The 18,919-nt window shown below is 43.6% G+C and overlaps 1 protein-coding gene across 2 annotated transcripts in view; it reads left to right on the top strand.

Annotated features, from left to right (window-relative positions):
- The window catches only part of CPA6 (carboxypeptidase A6), a 314,881-nt gene extending 308,405 nt beyond the window's left edge, over positions 1–6,476 (top strand). For both annotated transcript variants that reach the window (XM_075316308.1, XM_075316307.1), the window contains one exon: positions 6,156–6,476. In XM_075316308.1, the coding sequence (XP_075172423.1) occupies positions 6,156–6,343 (188 nt within the window). In that variant the 3' untranslated portion in view covers positions 6,344–6,476. The remainder of the gene's footprint in view (positions 1–6,155) is intronic.
- Positions 6,477–18,919: the final 12,443 nt, after the last annotated feature.

Genomic DNA, 18,919 nt, shown 5'->3' with positions numbered 1-18,919 from the left:
AAGTGTATATGGTGGGACTCACCCAACATTACAATTGACAACTGCACTGAGCTTAGTGTTACATTGATGTACTGATGATGGCTCTGGTGCTGCATTAATGTACTGACATTGGTCCTGGATTCATGTGCTGATGGTGCTTTTGGTGCTGGATTCTTGCATTGATGGTGGTTCTGGTCTTGTACCCAAGTACTGACATTGGTCCTGGATTCATCTACTGGTAGTGTTTCCAATCTTGTACAAATGTAGAAATCTATAACTGGTCAGATCACAGACTCAAAACTCCTCAAAATTTGTAGTTTTGAGATTTTGAGGAAGATATGGAAAGTTTCTGCTCAATTTCTGTTTAAAAAACTCTAAAAAATTAGGATGTGTTCACACTGAGTTTTTGAATCACAAACTGAGCAGACACTCTCGAAATCCTCCTCAAAACTTCTCAAAACTTTGTTCTGGTGAATTGATGTATTCATGTACTTATGGTGATTCTGGTAACATATCAAAGTAAGTACCCCTTTATTTTTTTTGCAGCCCTTTGGATTGGATTAATTTGACAATGTGGCCCTTGGATCAAAAAATGTTGCATGCCTCTGTTCTATAGCAATATATTGGTCTTTATTATTTTTGCATATGTTGTTCAGCTGACTCTTGTCTGCGTCACACTTACTCCAAATGTACACTACCTTTCAAAGGATTTACATAAGTGTTTTACAAATATCAATGCAGGTTTTAAAGCATTACGAGGATTTAAAATTCTCCTTAGCGGTTTCTTGTAATATACTCAGTTATGTGTCAGGTTTTATTTTAACTAGTGTAATGTAATATGTATGACTGTACTCTTGTAATCTGTGTGAGCACAGACTAAGATTTAAGTCTCCGCATGTCAAGAAGCATGATTCTATTCACTGACGACTAGCTAACATCCTTTAACGGAACCCATCAGTAGGATTTAATGCATCACCAGTGCTGTTTCTGACACATATACAATCTCTTATCCTAGAAATCCATTTAGGTAATCTTGCAAAAAACAATTTTTAAGAGCATTGCATGACATATGTAACTCACCTCATCCCAGAATTGTAATGCCGGATCTGCTGTAATCATGCCAAAGTGGTGTGACTGATGTGCCACAGTCAAGATTTCAATCAAGGGAAGAAGGTTGTTGGGAAGTTTGTGCCAAGTCAATCATGACTCTTTCTAAGTGATTACAGCAGATTCATGACTGTTCTGAGATGAGACACCGCTTCGGTGACTAGTGTTGGTGCGTTTTAGATGTCGCCAATGCTATTGAAATGTGCAAAATTTCTTAAACGGGTTTTTAGTATGCTAATGAGTCAAATGCAGGACTGGTGGTCGATTAAATGGGATAATCCTACTCTTGGTTTCCCTTTAAAAAGTGAGAAATTCAAAACAAAGACCCTGATTTATTTTTAGCGGTTTTTTTACGTCGCTTTTTTTTGTACTATGATTTTCATTGCCGTTTCTTGCACCATGGTTTTCAAAATGGTACACGTGCTTCATGACTTTTGTGCAAAATAATAAAATGATTGGCATCCATGAAATCACTCCAGCTGGGAACTGAAATACAATTAATCAGAAAATTAACTAAGCAATAATTTTAATGAATTTGTCATAAATCATGGTGGCTCAGTGGTTAGCACTGCAATCTGAGGTCCTGGGTTCAAATCCCACCAAGGACAAAATCTGTAAGGAGTTTGCATGTTCTCCCCATGTTTGTGAGGGTTTTCTTTATGGTTTCTTCCACACCCCAAAGACATACTGATAGTGAATGTAGTTTGTGAGCCCCAATGGGGACAGTGTTGATCTGTAAAGTTCTATGGAATTAGTAGCGCTATATAAGTAGTAAAATATATAAAAAAATCAATAATTGAAATTTAAAATCTGCATGGGTGAATCGGGTCTATAGCATATTAGTACGTTACATAGTCACTTCAAACAACATGATCTTATTTGAGCAGATGCTAATTAGGTTATCCACAAATCTCTTTTACAGGGAGTCCTTGATTTACAATTATCCAACTGAAGAAAACAGAAGGTGAAATAGAGGGAAAAGTGCCAGGGAGGTTAGTCCTGATCTGGCACACCCCAAGTTTGTCAAGTTGACAACTGAGAGGGGTGTCAGTACAGGAGTAACAGTAAAACGCGTCCTCTGAAAGCCGGAGAGAATAAAGGGTACTTTACATGCTGTGATATCGGTGCCGATATCGCTAGCGAGCGTACCCGCCCCCGTCAGTTGTGAGTCACAGGCAAATCGCTGCCCGTGGCGCACAACATCGCTAACACCCGTCACACGGACTTACCTGCAACGTTGCTCTGGCCGGCGATCCACCTCCTTTCTAAGGGGGTGGTTCGTGAGGCGTCACAGCGACGCCACACGGCAATCGTCCAATAGCAGAGGAGGGGCAGAGATGAGCGGCCGGAACATGCCGCCCACCTCCTTCATTCCTGATTGCCGATGGACGCAGGTAATGAGATGTTTGTCGTTCCTGCGGTGTCACACATAGTGATGTGTGCTGCTGCAGGAATGACGAACAACATCGTACCTGCAGCAGCAACGATATTTGGAAAAGGACCGATGTGTCAACGAGCAATGATTTTTCACGTTTTTGTGCTTGTTGATTGTCGCTTCTTGGTGTCACACGCTGCGATGTCGCTAACAGCGCCGGATGTGCGTCCCTAACGACGTAATCCGACGATATATCGTTAGCGATGTCACAGTGTGTAAAGCACCCTTAAGGCTATGTGCGCACACTGCATCTTTGTGGTGACCACAAAGATGTGCGTTTTTGGCCCCCAAAAACGCACCGGCGGCAAAAACGCATCCAAAAAACGCATGCTTTTTGCCACGTTTTTTACCACATTTTTGTCCAATGCATTTTTAAGTCAAATCTATTGCTAGATAGAAGGAATAGATAGATAGAAAGAGCGTATAGATTAGATAATAATAAAAAACAGAATAAGTTGAAAGAAATAACAGACTAGCTCACTAAATAAATAGAGTGATAGCTAGGCCAGTTGTTTTTTTAATTATATTTTGGTAAAAACATGACGTGGGGTCCCCCGATTTTTCATATCCAGCACAGGAACAGCAGCAGCTGCAGACTGCAACCCTCAGCTGCCTGCTGTACCTTGGCCGGTTATGAAAAATAGAGGGGATCTCACGTTGTTTTTTGTGTTTTTTTTTAAATTGTTTGATTTATTTAAAAAAAATAAAATAAAAAAATATGTGGGACGTGGGGTCCCCCCATGGTTATATCCATAGCCCGCAGCCGCCCAAGATGTAGTGCATCCATTAGATGCGCCAATTCTGGCACTGGACACGGCTCTTCCCGTTGCCCTGGTGAGGTGGCAATCGGGGTAATAAGGAGTTAATGGCAGCCCACAGCTGCCAATAAGCCCTAGATTAGTAATGGGAGGCGTCTATGAGGCACCCCATCACTAATCTGTAAGTGAAAGTAAATAAACACAAACACCCAAAAAATCTTTTATTTGAAATAAAAGACAAAAAAACACCCTCTTTCACCACTTTATTAACCCCCAAAACATCCCTGCAGGTCCGATGTAATCCACACGAGGTCCCACGATGCTTCGAGCACTGCTAAATCTGAAGCTGATAGCGAGTGCCATAGATCATGACTGCCCACTGTGAGCTCCAGGCAGCAACTGAAGTGTGCCGCACGATCAGCAGTGACATCACTCAACTGGAGGACTCGTGTGGATTATGTAGGACCTGCAGGGGTTTTCTGGGGGTTAATAAGGGGTGAAACAGTGCTTTTTTGTCTTTTATTTCAAATAAAGGATTTTTTTGGGTGTTTGTGTTCATTTACTTTCACTTACAGATTAGTGATGGGGGTGTCTCATAGATGCCTGCCTGTTGTGAATGTCATCTGTGTGGGTGCTGTTTTGGAGCTCCCTTTGGTGGCCAGGAAGGGTAGTGAGGCTGAGTCTGAGCCTGTGACTCAGACAGGTGTCGGCGTTAATCGGGAATTAAGGAAGTCCTATTGCAGATAAGCCTGGTGTATATAGGAGAGCACTTTTTGCCTTGCTGGTGCCGGTGATAGGTGAATTTTCCTCAGTCTTTGAACCTGGCTTGGAGTTTTGTCCTTCCCTGTTTTCCTGTGCAAGACCTCTGCAGATAAGTTTGCAAGCTTTTGCTTTGCTTCCTGGTTTACACCTAAGGGTGTTTGTTTTTCTTTTTGTTTGGAATCTGTTTTCTTGCAGGTGAAAATTTGCTTTTCTAGTTTGGTGAGCATGGGGGTTGCCCCTTTGCTAGCTCTTCTGCAAGAGAGGGAGATTCTCCCTGTCAAACTTGATTATTTGCACTTTTGTATTTTTGTGTTCTTTTTGGTATTTTGTTCTCCCATTATTTACAAGGGTGCCTGATATGGTGGGGCTGAGGTCGTTCGACCTCCAGGACCATTTTTACTATCAGGAGATTGGTATTTTTCTGCAGGGTGTTGCACTGACCGCAATCAGTTTCCTTTTCTTTCCTTTGTATCTAGGTAGTCAGGCCTCGCCTTTGCTAAATCTATTTTTTTTGTCTGTGTATCGTATTTTCCTTCATCACCATAATGTTTATATGTTGGGGCATGGCTATTACTTTGGGAACTTTTCTGAGGCAAGTAAGATTTCCTCATTTCTATTTGTGAGGTGTTTCTCCGGCTGTGACATGGTGTCTAGGTGTTTAGGAACGCTCCACGGCTACTCTAGTGTGGTCTGATAGTTAGGGGATTGCGGTCAGCTCAGGTTCCAACTTCTCTTGTTTTTCTTGGTGTTTTTTTACTAATGGGATTTTTTTGTAATCTTCCCCGGTTACCGGATCACAACGCCTGCATTACTAATCCAGGACTTAGTGGCTGCTGTGGGCTGCCTTTAACTCCTTCTTACCCCGATTGCCACCGCACCAGGATAATCAGGAAGAGCCGGGTAAAGTGCCAGTACTGTCGCATCTAATAGGTGCGGCAATTCCAGGGGCTGCAGGCTCATATTTTTAGGCTGGAGGTCGCCCAATAACCATGAGTATCTGCAGCCTGAGAATACCAGCCTCCAGCTGTCGGGCTTTGTTTGTGCTGGTATCATAATATGGGGGGATCCTACAAGATTTGCACTGGATTCTGGTCCCCATAGACTATACTGTGTATGGGGACCGGCATCTGGCCAGATACCAGGGATCAATCCTCCGCCGACCCCAAGTCAGCGAGGGATTGATCTGCCAGTCCTCCGAAAGGCAGGGACAAAACGCAAAAAGTATTGCTGCAACTTTGTGGTCACCACAAAGATGTAGCCCAAAAAAACGGCAACATGCGCACAGCAAAAATGAAATCTTATAGGCTTTGCTGGGGAAGGAAATGCATTCACTTTTGGTACCAAAACTGCAGCTAAAAACACAGCTAAAAACACAGCATGCGCACAAGGCCTTAGGAGGAAAATAGGAGCCCAGGAGGACAGGCTTGGACATAGCCAGGTGAAATACTAGCGATTGGGAAAATCCTGATTGAGTACAACTTGTGATGGGATGGGTTTTACACTTTTTTTTAATCAAAATAGTGTCAACTAAGTACCTTATGTTATTTACATGTACTATTACCATTCGATTATTTACATTTACTGTTACTATTTGTTTATTTACTTCTTGCAAGGATTGAACTTTGTTTATACAAAACTAGAAGAACCCTTTAAGTGGCGGCTCTATGAATGTTAATGAGGTGCCTGCCACACACTTTGAAGCACTTACTTATGCTGAAATACAGTACGAGTTGTGAAATAATGAGATACCGGAGCTGCAGAAAGGTCTCGATAGTACCAGACTGAAATCTTCATAGCTCCAAACCAGCCTAATAAATCACAAAATATAATAGGAAATATTCACCTATGAATAATGAAGTATTTTATTGCATTTTTTGACATATTACATGTTTTCTTTAGCCACTTATGTATGTGCATTCAATAGAATCAACTGAGATGCAATCAGACTAATGTTCTATCCTGAGCCGGGGCCTGATCGGGCTGCTCACGAGGACGGAGATGTCTCATCCTTGTCATTTTCAGCATATAATAATAGCATAACCAACAACACTCACAATTGCTCTCCACTAATTGCTTATGTGGTGATTCATGAATATTACATTCTTTTCTTTCAGATTTGAGTTCTGGCAGCTCCATGGACTGGGCCTATAATATTGGAATCCCATATGCATTTGCATTTGAACTTCGTGACACTGGATATTATGGATTTCTTCTACCTGACGGTCTGATCCGACCAACTTGTACAGAAACAATGCTAGCAGTTAAAAATATCACCATGCATTTGCTGAGGAAGTGCCGCTAGCTGAACAGGGATATTTTATCGTTTTTTTTTATTGCTGCTTTTGATGTTTGTGGTATGGGGATGCCACATCACAGAATAGATGAGACATTGTCTTTATTCCTGAAATATAAAATAATAAAAAATATTGTAATTATGTTTTGTAGTAATTCTTTCTTGCAATGTATCTTGAGTGAAATGTGTTACTGCATATTCGCAATCGTCATATTTTAGGTTTTCAGTATTTGCTGTCAGTTCCTAGTGAAGGAGTAGTGTAACCAACTTGAGAAGAGAGCGTATTTAAAAATATCATAATTAAGAGAGTGTAAAGCATGCGGCCCCTGAGGCTGCTTGTTGTGGCCCGTAGACCCTGTGACAATTGGGGCCCTATGCTAGAGGCCGGCAGGACGTTATTACAATTAAATAATTTGCGGTTGAACGCAGAGGAGCTGTCCGCGTTATACCAATGGCTGCTGCCCTCCGATCAGATGCAAGGATGTGATGTCGCTGTATGACGTCACCTCCTTGCATCTGATTGGCGGGCAGCAGCCATCTCCTCTGCGCGGCACCACAAATTATTCAATTGTAGTACAGTTCTGCCAATGCCTGCCCCAGGACATACAGCTGCGATCGTCACGGGCCCCGACAAGCAGGTACGTGCTCACGATCAGTACCCGTTGCATCCTGGCCACGGTGGGTCCTGTGCGTGGTCACATGTCTCCTCCGCAGGAGACCGCAGCGCAGGAGACGGCAGCTGCCCGTGATCAGGGTTCGGAGCGCTGAGGTCTCCTCGCTATGTGAGTGTGAGTTACTACAACGATGGCACAAAACTACTGGGCACATTACTAGAAGGATGGGCACAAGACTACTGGACACAATATTACAGGGCACAAGGATGGACACAATACTACTGGGCACACGGATGGGCAAAATACTACAGGCCACAAGGATGGGCACAATACTACTGGGTACAATACCAAAAGGATGAGCACAATACTACAGGGCACAAGGATGGGCACAATACTACTGGGCACACGGATGGGCAAAATACTACAGGCCACAAGGATGGGCACAATACTACTGGGCACAATACCAAAAGGATGAGCACAATACTACAGGGCACAAGGATGGACACAATACTACTGGGCACAATATCAAAAGGATGAGCACAATACTACAGGGCACAAGGATGGACACAATATTACTGGGCACACGGATGGGCACAATACTACAGGCCACAAGGATGGGTACAATACTACTGGGCACAATACCACAAGGATGGGCACAATACTACAGGGCACACGGATGGGCACAATACTACAGGGCACAAGGATGGGAACAATACCACAAGGATGAGAACAATACTACTGGGCACAATACTATAGGGCACAAGGATGGGCACAATACTACTGGGCACAAGGATGGGAACAATACCACAGGGATGAGAACAATACTACTGGGCACAATACTACAGGGCACAAGGATGGGCACAATACTACTGGGCACAATACCACAAGGATGAGCACAATACTACAGGGCACATTGATGGGGGATATTACTGCAGCATGAGGACATTACTACAAGATGTTGGCTGAGATTACTATATGATGCTGCTAATTGTAAAATATTATTACAAAAAGGTGATAAAATATAAAAAGAAATTCTAAATAAAGCATGACTTTTTTGCCATTAAAAATGCTTTTTATATTTAAACTTAACTAAACAAAAAACTGCAGGTTTGTTATAATAAACAAGCAAAAAAATTCACAAAAGTGATCCAAAGGTGTATAGGAAAAAAACATGAAATCATTAAAAATGTCACTTTGTCACTTTGTCCTGCAAAGAATGCGGCTCCTCTCAAATTTTTTTTTTCTATATGCGGCCCATACACCCAGCTGAGTTTGAGACCCCTGGTTTAAAGGCTCCTTTGGTTTACAGTTTTGGTTTTTTTTTGTATAACCAGATCAGGGAATTCTGAGTTAATTTTAGAGGCTTCTCAATTCTCTTTCCTCATCTCTTGTGTCACGTGCATTTACAGAGATTAGGCCTGATACATCAAGACTGGCATTGTTCACGTCGGTCTTGATGAGGAGATGGGCTGAAGTCAGACAGAAGCCTCTTCATGAATCAGGAGTGCCGAGCAAGTGGCGGATACTTCTGTGTGCGCCTCTCCAAATCTTACACCAGTCCCGCGCCAAATGCATAATTTTTAGCGCAGCGGCCAATTTCACAAAGATTATGTGACATTTCCAAGCCAGAATACTGCTGTAAAAGCTTTGAATGGGACCCATCGTCTCTTGTCTTTTTACCTTTGTGGTGTGCAGTCTGACAGACAGACACCAGATATTCAGCCGCCAAATCCATCAGGCAGTTTAAACCTGAGCTATATGAGTCAGTAATGGGACATGACCTCGAGCAAATAATGTTTATTTGTTTTTTTACAGCATAAACAGAAAGTAATAATGCCTTAAAGCATTCTCTCTCTTGTTATTATTCTGGCATTTGGCAAATATAAATAATTTTGGTTCCTAATTTACATAAAACGGGAAAGGTTTATTCTGATTTCATGCATATGTATTTTAGATAGTGGATGGAAACTTCTGGTTTCAACTGTAGATGCGATGTTTTGATCGCCTCTTATTGCAATGCTGCTGCAATAAAAAAAAAACGTAATTCTGGAGTTTTGTTTTTTGTTCAGTACGCCGTTTACCTATCAAATTAATTTATTTTATATTTTGAAATACTGATATTTCTGAAAGCGGTGATACTAAATATATGTATTTTTTATAATTGTTTTCTTTTTCAATGGGGCAAAATGGAGGTGATTTGAACTTTTTTTTATTCTTCATATTTAAACAAAAAAATGTTTTTTACACTGTTTATTGATTTAACTGATGCTGACACTGTCCGATTACTTCTACTTGTACAGTCATGGACAAAAGTTTTGAGAATGACACCAAAATTATATTTTCACATGATCTGTTGCCCTCTGGTTTTTAATTGTGTTTGTCTGATGTTTACATCACATACAGAAATATAATTGCAATCATATTATGAGTACCAAAAGGTTATATTGACAGTTAGAATGAGTTAATGCAGCAAGTGAATATTTGCAGTGTTGACCCTTCTTCTTCAGGACCTCTGCAATTCTCCCTGGCATGCTCTCAATCAACTTCTGGGCCAAATCCTGACTGATAGCTGTCCATTCTTGCATAAGCAATGCTTGCATTTTGCCAGAATTTGTTGGTTTTTGTTTATCCACCTGTCTCTTGATGATTGCCCACAAGTTCTCAATGGGATTAAGATCTGGGGAGTTTCCAGGCCATGGACAGAAATTCTCTATGTTTTCTTCCATGAGCCATTTAGTGATCACCTTTGCTTTATGGCGAGGTGCTCCATCATGCTGGAAAAGGCATTGTTGGGCGCCAAACTGCTCTTGGACAGTTGGGAGAAGTTGCTCTTGGAGGACATTCTGGTACCATTCTTTATTCATGGCTGTGTTTTTGGGCAAGACTGTGAGTGAGCCGATTCCCTTGGCTGAGAAGCAACCCCACACATGAATCGTTTCAGGATGCTTAACAGTTGGCATGAGACAAGACTGGTGGTAGCACTCACCTCTTCTTCTCCTAATAAGCCGTTTTCCAGATGTCCCAAACAATCAAAAAGGGGATTCATCTGAGAAAATGACTTCACCCCAGTCCTCAGCAGTCAACTCCCTGTACCTTTTGCAGAATATCAGTCGGTCCCTGATGTTTTTTCTGGAGAGAAGTGGCTTCTTTGCTGCCCTCCTTGAAACCAGGCCTTGCTCAAGCAGTCTCCGCCTCACAGTGCGTGCAGAAGCACTCACACCAGCCTGCTGCCATTGCTGAGCTAGCTCGGCACTGCTGGTAGTCCGATCCCGCAGCTGAAACAGTTTTAAGATACGGTCCTGGCGTTTGCTGGTCCTTCTTGGGCGCCCTGGAGCCTTTTTGGCAACAATGGAAGCTCTCTCCTTGAAGTTCTTGATGAGGCAATAGATTGTTGACTGAGGTGCAATCTTTGTGGCTGCGATACTCTTCCCTGTTAGGCCATTTTTGTGCAGAGCAATGATGGCTGCACGTGTTTCTTTAGAGATAACCATGGTTAACTGAAGAGAAACAATGATACCAAGCACCAGCCTCCTTTTAAAGTGTCCAGTGGTGTCATTCTTACTTAATCATGACTGATTGTTCGCTAGCCCTGTCCTCATCAACACCCACACCTGTGTTAATGGAACAATCACTAAAACAATGTTAGCTGCTCCTTTTAAGGCAGGAATGCAATGATGTTGAAATGTGTTTTGGGGGTTAAAGTTCATTTTCTTAGCCAATATTGACTTTGCAAGTAATTGCTGTTAAGCTGATCACTCTTTATGACATTCTGGAGTATATGCAAATTGCTATTAGAAAAACTTAAGCAGTAGACTTTGTAAAAATTAATATTTGTAGCATTCTCAAAACTTTTGGCCATGACTGTACTGATTTCCTGTGAATGCAGGCGCTCAACCAGCATTCACAGGAACTACATCATGACAGTGACAAGGGTCATCAGATGACCCCCGGCTGTCATGGCAACCCAACATGTGGGGGGAACATGCGGATTCCCCGCAGATCCAGCATTAAAATAACAGACACGGCCTTGAATATACAGGTACGTCCAAGGTCAAAAAGGGGTTAAGGCTAATATCACAAGAGGAACATTTTAATTTAAAATATTGGTTTCAAAATACCTTAAGTTCACAAAATACATGACACCTTTTACTGCTACTGAAAGGTTTTGTTTAACATAAACATATATGTTAAATGGAATGTGTTAGCAGGTTTTTGCTATGTAAGCTGAAGACAGCATGCTATAGGGGTTACCTTACAGATATCAGCAATATGTTTCTTATCAAGGTACTGCTGTTTATCAGCTAATGTTTGTTTTAGCTTGATGAGATTAGGTCAGCTAGTCTGACATGTCCCTTGCTGTGAATAGCAGTTCACTATGCATGTACATTGTACATATAAAGCCTGGTCTGGGCAGGGTAGCTTTTTGAGCAGGGACAGCTTTTTGCTAAATCTAAAAACTCTAATTATGTCAGAACCGCTGCACCCAGTAAACTAAGTGATACATTGCTGGATTCAGGACCTCTTTGCCTACATCATGTTGCTCTCAGATGAGGTAGCAAAAACCTGCTGACAGATTCCCTTTAACGACTTCTGGACCACTCATAGACTTAATATGTTGTGGCAGTTCCGCACTTATTCTTTAGCAATGTGCTAAATCTCTTGACAGCCGAAGTCCCCATAGAGAAGGCACAGATGGTTTATTACTGCCTTTATCCTCCATACACAAAAGGTCATGTGATTGGTGTATAGGGAGTGAGCAGGGGCTGCTGAGTCACAGGAGCACAGACAGCTCTGCTATGCAGCCAGAAGGCCGAAATTCAACTGTAACTGGGTCTAATATATCAACTCTAGTTACAAGGGGGGGGGGGGAAATATTAAAATACTAGTATGCACTCCCAAAAGTCTTTTATGGCTTTATGTGATGTACATTGTGTAAAATAAATTAATAATAAATTAATAAAAAATAGCAAGTAAATAAATAAATGAAACATGAAATAAACATTTCAATCAACATCGTTGTTAATAGCCCCGCCCCTATATAAAAACTTGTTCGATATATAAAGATAATTGTTACAGAATGGGTAACAAATATTTAAATGTATTCTAATGGGCCTTTGTGGTCATTGAAAAATGAGAAAAATAGATTTATTTCCTTATTTTCCCAATGATATCACCAAATATCAGGAAAAAAATGAATATGACAGTGACATAAAAATTCAACCCCATTTATCATGTAAAAAAGGTGCGAAAAGTACATGAATACCCAAAAGATAATGGTTTTTTTACAGCTGTTTAAATGGCATGTATGGAAAAAAAATATGTACTCAGTCAGGAAGGAGGGTAAATGGCCTGATCTTGAACTGAATATAGAAAGAGTACAGCTATTATTTTCCCTTCCTACACCTACACTCTGATTGTCTATCACATTTTGTACTGCTCTTATACATAGTGAACTTTCATATAGTTCACCCACTTTTCTTCTTTCCCAGCATCTTGATTCCCAGATTTCATCCTGCATTTTTTTCCCCTATGACTTACTAAATACTACACGATACATCAGTACATAAACTTTGCTGGGGGCGCACGACGCATGCTTTTACGCTGCAGTTTAAAATGCTGCGTAAATGTATGAAAAAACGCAACGTGCGTGCACAGCCTTATACAAGCTGTCTAGTCATCATAAGTAACTGTGATAGGAGTTTGTTTTCCCTTGTGGACATTTTAACTTCAACTGTAGGTTCCATGTAGTGTCATAATATAGGAACGTTTTTGTAAATGAGATCGTGACCTCAATCAGAGAACATAAAACCATGTAATTCCCAGGAGGTGACTATGTGACTATGTGATCACATGATTTGAGAAGTATATTGTTTATATTTCAGCTAGAACAGAGTTAATAAAGAAATAAGTTTTTACTAGCTGATTTATTTTTAATAGGATACTAGTGACAGGGTGAATAAAAAAAAAAATAGTGGCTTACTAATTTAATGAGAATTAAAAAATATAATGGGGAAAATAGGGCAATTAAGTTCAAACAAAAGGTAAAAAATAATCACAATTCTAAGGAAAAAAAAAGAATATAAAAACAATACATAACAAATCATAGTACTGGGCAAAGGCCCTCATACCATTATCTTTAGGCATTTACATAAAGACGAAAATACATTTTTGGTCTGTGCGCACAATGAACTGCATATTGTCTAGTGTTGGGGCAGCTTAGCTCCATGAGGAAATATTGCAGCATGTAATAAGTCTTGTCAGCTTTGCAGTCGAGACAGGGCTTGCTTCAATAACAAGCAGTCCCTGCATTCATCCACTTTAAATGCACAAAGCTGCACACAGACACAGTGACATCTGCAATATTCAAAGATTTATTGGTCTGAGAATGGCTACAGTCTGAAGCCTTAGGCCGACGCCACATGGGGATTTGTGCGAGTGCTCGCATGACAATCTGCTCACGCTCGCAGCACAGCGAGTGTCATGCGATTGTGATCCGATCGTGCGATCAGACCACAGTTGCAGAGGGGGGGCGGCGCTGCGGAGGAGAAGGAGGGATTTATCTCCCTATCTATCTCCTCCATTGCCAACAGATGCAAGAATCGCACTGCTGTCGCATTACACCGGTGTAAGGCAAGAGCAATGCGATGTTTCTCTCGCCCCATAGACTGGCATGGGTGCGAGTGGAACAGGATCGCATTGCAACCGCAGCATGCTGCGACTGTTTTCTCGATCCGATTAGGGCTGAGAAAATAGTTGCTCATGGGAGCGGGCCCATAGAGTAATATTGGTCCGAGTGGAATGCGATTTTTTTATCGCATTCCACTCGCACCGTTTTTCTCATCATTTGTCCTAGGCCTTAGCCTGACACTAATAATAACGGTCCATTTACCTCCTGATACCGTCTACCTTACGTGCTGCCAAGTAATGTGGAGAAATTAAAGTTAGATCAGCAGCTGTAGGCAAAATGTCCAGGTGATCCAGCCCTAATAAAGCCACTGTTTGCAGTCATATATATATATATATATATATATATATATATATATATATATATATATATATATATATATATATATATATACAAATACCGTAATATATATATATATATATATACTAGAAGGTGGCCCGATTCTATGCATCGGGTATTCTAGAATTTACGTATTGTGTAGTTCATGTATGATTTTTGTTATATATATATATATATATATATATATATATATATAGATGTTGTTGTGTGTAGTTACCAAGTGTTTGTGTAGGGCGCTGTACATGTTCTGGGTGTTGTCTGGGTGTGACGGGGGGTGAGAGCAGTGTTGTATGTGTGCTGCGTGTGTTGCGTTGTTTGTGGAGCGCTGTGTGTCTGTAGCGTTGTGTGTGTGTGTGTTGCGCGATTTGTGTGTGTGTGGTGTGTTTTGGGGGGAGGTATGTTTTGTGCAATGTGTGTGTTGTGCGGTATGTGCGAATATTTGTGTGTGCCGCGGTGTTTGTGTGTTGGGTGTTGTGTGTGTGCAGCGTTGTCTGTGTGTGTGTGGGTGTCTGTGTAGGGCAGTTGTTTGTGGTTCCCAGTGTGTGTGTGTGGTGTGTTGTGCAGTGCGCGCGCGTGTGTGTGTGTTGGGGGGAGGTGTGCACTTCCCATCGTGCTCCAACCCCCATGCAGCGCACTCCCCATCGTGCTCCATCTCCCATGCTGCGCACTCCCAAACGTGCTCCATCCACCATGCTGCGCACTCCCAAACGTGCTCCATCCACCATGCTGCGCACTCCCAAACGTGCTCCATTCGCCATGCTGCGCTCTCCCCATCGTGCTCCATCCCCCATGCAGCGCACTCCCCATCGTGCTCCATCCCCTATGCTGCGCACCCCCATCGTGCTCCATCTCCCATGCTGCGCACTCCCAAACATGCTCCATCCCCCATGCTGCGCACTCCCAAACGTGCTCCATCCCCCATGCTGCGCACTCCCAAACGTGCTCCATCCGCCATGCTGCACACTCCCAAACATGCTCCATCCGCCATGCTGCACACTCCCAAACGTGGTCCATCCGCCATGCTGCGCACTCCCAAACGTGCTCCATCCACCAAACTCCGCACTCCCCATCGTGCTGCATCCCCCATGCTGTGCACTCCCAAACAAGGTCCATCCGCCATGCTGCGCACTCCCAAACGTGCTCCATCCGCCATGCTGCGCACTCCCAAATGTGGTCCATCCACCATGCTGCGCACTCCCAAACATGGTCCATCCGCCATGCTGCGCACTCCCAAACGTGGTCCATCCGCCATGCTGCGCACTCCCAAACGTGCTCCATCCGCCATGCTGCGCACTCCCAAATGTGCTCCATCCGCCATGCTGCGCACTCCCAAACGTGCTCCATCCGCCATGCTGCACACTCCCAAACGTGCTCCATCCGGCATGCTGCGCACTCCCAAACGTACTCCATCCGGCATGCTGCACACTCCCAAACGTGCTCCATCCGCCATGCTGCGCACTCCCAAACGTGCTCCATCCCCCATGCTGCGCACCCCCCATCGTGCTCCATCCCCCATGCTGCACCAGCATCAGCCTCTCTACCCGCAGCAACAGCATCTCTGCCCGCAGCATCAGCCTCTCTCCTCCCAGCATCAGCCTCTCTCCTCCCAGCATCAGCCTCTCTGTCCCCAGCATCAGCCTCTCTGTCCCCAGCATCAGCCTCTCTCATCCCAGCATCAGCCTTTTCTGTCCCTAGCATCAGCCTCTCTCCTCCCAGCATCAGCCTCTCTCCTCCCAGCATCAGCCTCTCTCCTCCCAGCCTACCCCAGCCTCAGCCTCCCCCAGCATCAGCCTCTCTCCTCCCAGCATCAGCCTCTCTCCTCCCAGCATCAGCCTTTTCTGTCCCCAGCATCAGCCTCTCTCCTCCCAGCCTACCCCAGCCTCAGCCTCCCCCAGCCTCAGCCTCCCCCAGCATCAGCCTCTCCCAGCATCAGCCTCTCTCCTCCCAGCATCAGCCTCTCTCTTCCCAGCATCAGCCTCTCTCCTCCCAGCCTACTCCAGCCTCAGCCTCCCCCAGCATCAGCCTCTCTCCTCCCAGCATCAGCCTCTCTCCTCCCAGCCTACCCCAGCCTCAGCCTCCCCCAGCATCAGCCTCTCTCCTCCCAGCATCAGCCTTTTCGGTCCCCAGCATCAGCCTCTCTCCTCCCAGCCTACCCCAGCCTCAGCCTTCCCCAGCATCAGCCTCTCTTCTCTCAGCCTCCCCATCCCAGCCTTCCCCAGGATCAGCCTCTCTCCTCCCAGCCTCCTCTAGCACGCCGTGCTCCTCTGCCGACACTCACAGATCCGATCGCATACACTCACACACACACACACACACTCACACACACACACACCCGATCGCATACACTCACACACACCCGATCGCATACACTCACGCACACACACATTGACGATATTGCACATACGCGCTCACACTCACAACATCCGGAGATACCACATGCTTCTGGCCATGTGATCCTCCGGCAGGTCCTGGAAGCTCACAGCACAGTATCGCCGCCGAGAAGCAAGCGATATCCCAGGATGTTGTGAGTATGTGGATGCGATGTGATGTGTGTGTGGATGCGATGTGATGTGTGTGTGAGGTGTGTGTGAGAGTGAGTGTGATCTGATGTGTGTGTGTGTGTGTGTGTGTGCTGTTATGTGCGTGCGTGTGTGTATGTTCCGCCGCTGCAGGACCTTGATGCGCTGGTAACTATGCTAGCATGGTTACCAGCGTATCTCGCACAGGAGCCCACACCAGCATACGCCGGCCAGCCCCAGCAATGCGAGGGTATGTGTCGGCTGAGTTTGCGGCGTACGCTGATGTGGGCTTCCGGGGGTACAGTACTCACCTGGGAGTCGTGGCTCCGTGACCGTGTCCGTTCGGGGAATGCGTGGGGGGGGCGGGGCCAGAGCTAGCGTGCATTGCGTGAGGGGGCGGGGCGTGGCCGAGTTGCCAATGCCTGCAGGGTGCTGGGGCGAGAGGCCAATCTGTGGGGGGGGGCAGAGCCTGGGCGAGCGGCCGGCCAATACGTGTGGGGGCGCAGCCTGGGCGAGCAGCCAATCCGTGCGGGGGGCGGGGCCATGGCGAGCCCAGCGGCCAATCAGCTTTGTGTCACCGTAAGGACACAATTTTGAAGCAAGACAGACAGACAGACAGACAGAATAAGGCAATTATATATATAGATATATATACATATACACGGTATGTGTGTGTATATATACATATGTATATATATATATATATATATATATATATATATATATATATCTGTATATATATATATGTGTATATATATATATTTTTTTATTTTTTTTTTAAATTAAATAACCATTAACCCTTTAGTGACCAAGCCATTTTTTTTTTTCAAATCTGACCTGACAGTTTAGTGGCAATAACTCTGCAATGCGATGATTAAGGACAACATCGTCCGAAACATGTTTGCCTTACTTTGAAATACCTCTGCACATTTTTTACCATATCATTTTCCTATGGTTTTAATTAACTTTTTTGGAATAAAATTTGTATGAATTTTTACATCGTTGGACGCTGGATTTTTTTTCGCTTTATCTCAATAACTTTGCAATGTTTCACCATATCCATGAAAATTTTAAATTGTTCTTCATGACACAATATATTTTATGATAATGGTAAATTTAAGTTGATATGTTTTATTTATTTTTGTGTTGATATATAATAAAAAATAAATTGCTAAATGTTTTTTAAAAATTAGCAATTTTCAAACTTTTAATTATTATCCCTTCAATCCAGATAGTGACACCACAAAATAGTTAATAAATTTACCTTGTGTCTGCTGTACATTAGAACCATCTTTAAAATGTTCTGTTATTTTGTTAGGATGTTAAAAGCTTTAAAATTGTAGCAGTCAGTTTATTTTCAAGGAAATTTACAAAACATATTTTTTAGGGAATTATTCAGTTTTGAGGAGAGTTTGGGGAACTTGTATATTAGAAACCCCCCAAAAGTGATTCAATTTTAAAAACAACGCCCCACAGCATATTCAAAACTGCTGTCAGGTAGCTTAATAACCCTTCAGCTGCTTTTCCGGAATGCATGCAAAGTGGCTTGATGGGAAAGATAAATGTTATTTTTACCACCTAAATGTTGCCAACTTCTGAACAGGTCACAATAACCGCCAAACTTTAAGGCCGTTATTTGGCCGTGACTTGCCATGGCATCCATCAGGCCCGCACAAACATGAGTTCAGGATTCCGATAGGGTTAAAGAGGGAGCGCCCATACTCTGTTAACTATCTAGATGGTCACTATAGACAGCAGCATTCTAAGGGGTTCTCATTCCCCATGCGCGCCCCCATAAAAAATAACAAAGTCTATATTCCCCTCGGTTTCTAGTGTGGTTCCAGCAATGTCGGAACTTGTGTTTACGGGACCCAAGTGATATTATTATGACACACAAGTCACACAACCTATCAGCGCTGGCTTCCTTCTCCCTGCTGTCGTACAGTTAAGTAGTTAACAGAAAGTGACCGCCGCCACTCACTTCCTGTAATGACTCCTGCGTCTGAAGTCAGGGAGAAGGAAGCCAACACTGATTAGTTGCGGGGCTCGTGTGTCATAACAATGAGCCCCAGGAACAATGGACCTGTGCCAGCAATGGAGGGGCAAATCTAAAAGGCCTCTGTTGGGAGTCTCAACATGTAAAATGTCAATGCACCTATGATTTCACTGTGTTGAGTGCCCTCACTGGCTGCCGGCAGTGTTTTCTCTGGCTGGTCTCCCCGAGATCAGTGATAGTTTTGTCCGGCAATGGAGGGGAGCATAGGCTTTATTTTTTATAGGGGTGAACATGGGAATGGAGGAAGTATTGTCCAATAAGTGTATACCCCAATAATTTTCAGTTTTTCTGGTCAGCATTTTAGTAGTTTTATGAGCCACAGATAAAAGTGAGCATCCAAAGGGATTAAAAATATATGCTTCCCCACAAGTA

The sequence above is a fragment of the Anomaloglossus baeobatrachus genome, chromosome 6 (assembly GCF_048569485.1).
Source record: "Anomaloglossus baeobatrachus isolate aAnoBae1 chromosome 6, aAnoBae1.hap1, whole genome shotgun sequence".
Lineage (NCBI taxonomy): Eukaryota > Metazoa > Chordata > Amphibia > Anura > Aromobatidae > Anomaloglossus > Anomaloglossus baeobatrachus.
The sequence above is the reverse complement of the archived record's forward strand: the minus strand, read 5'-3'. Positions and strand labels throughout refer to the sequence as shown.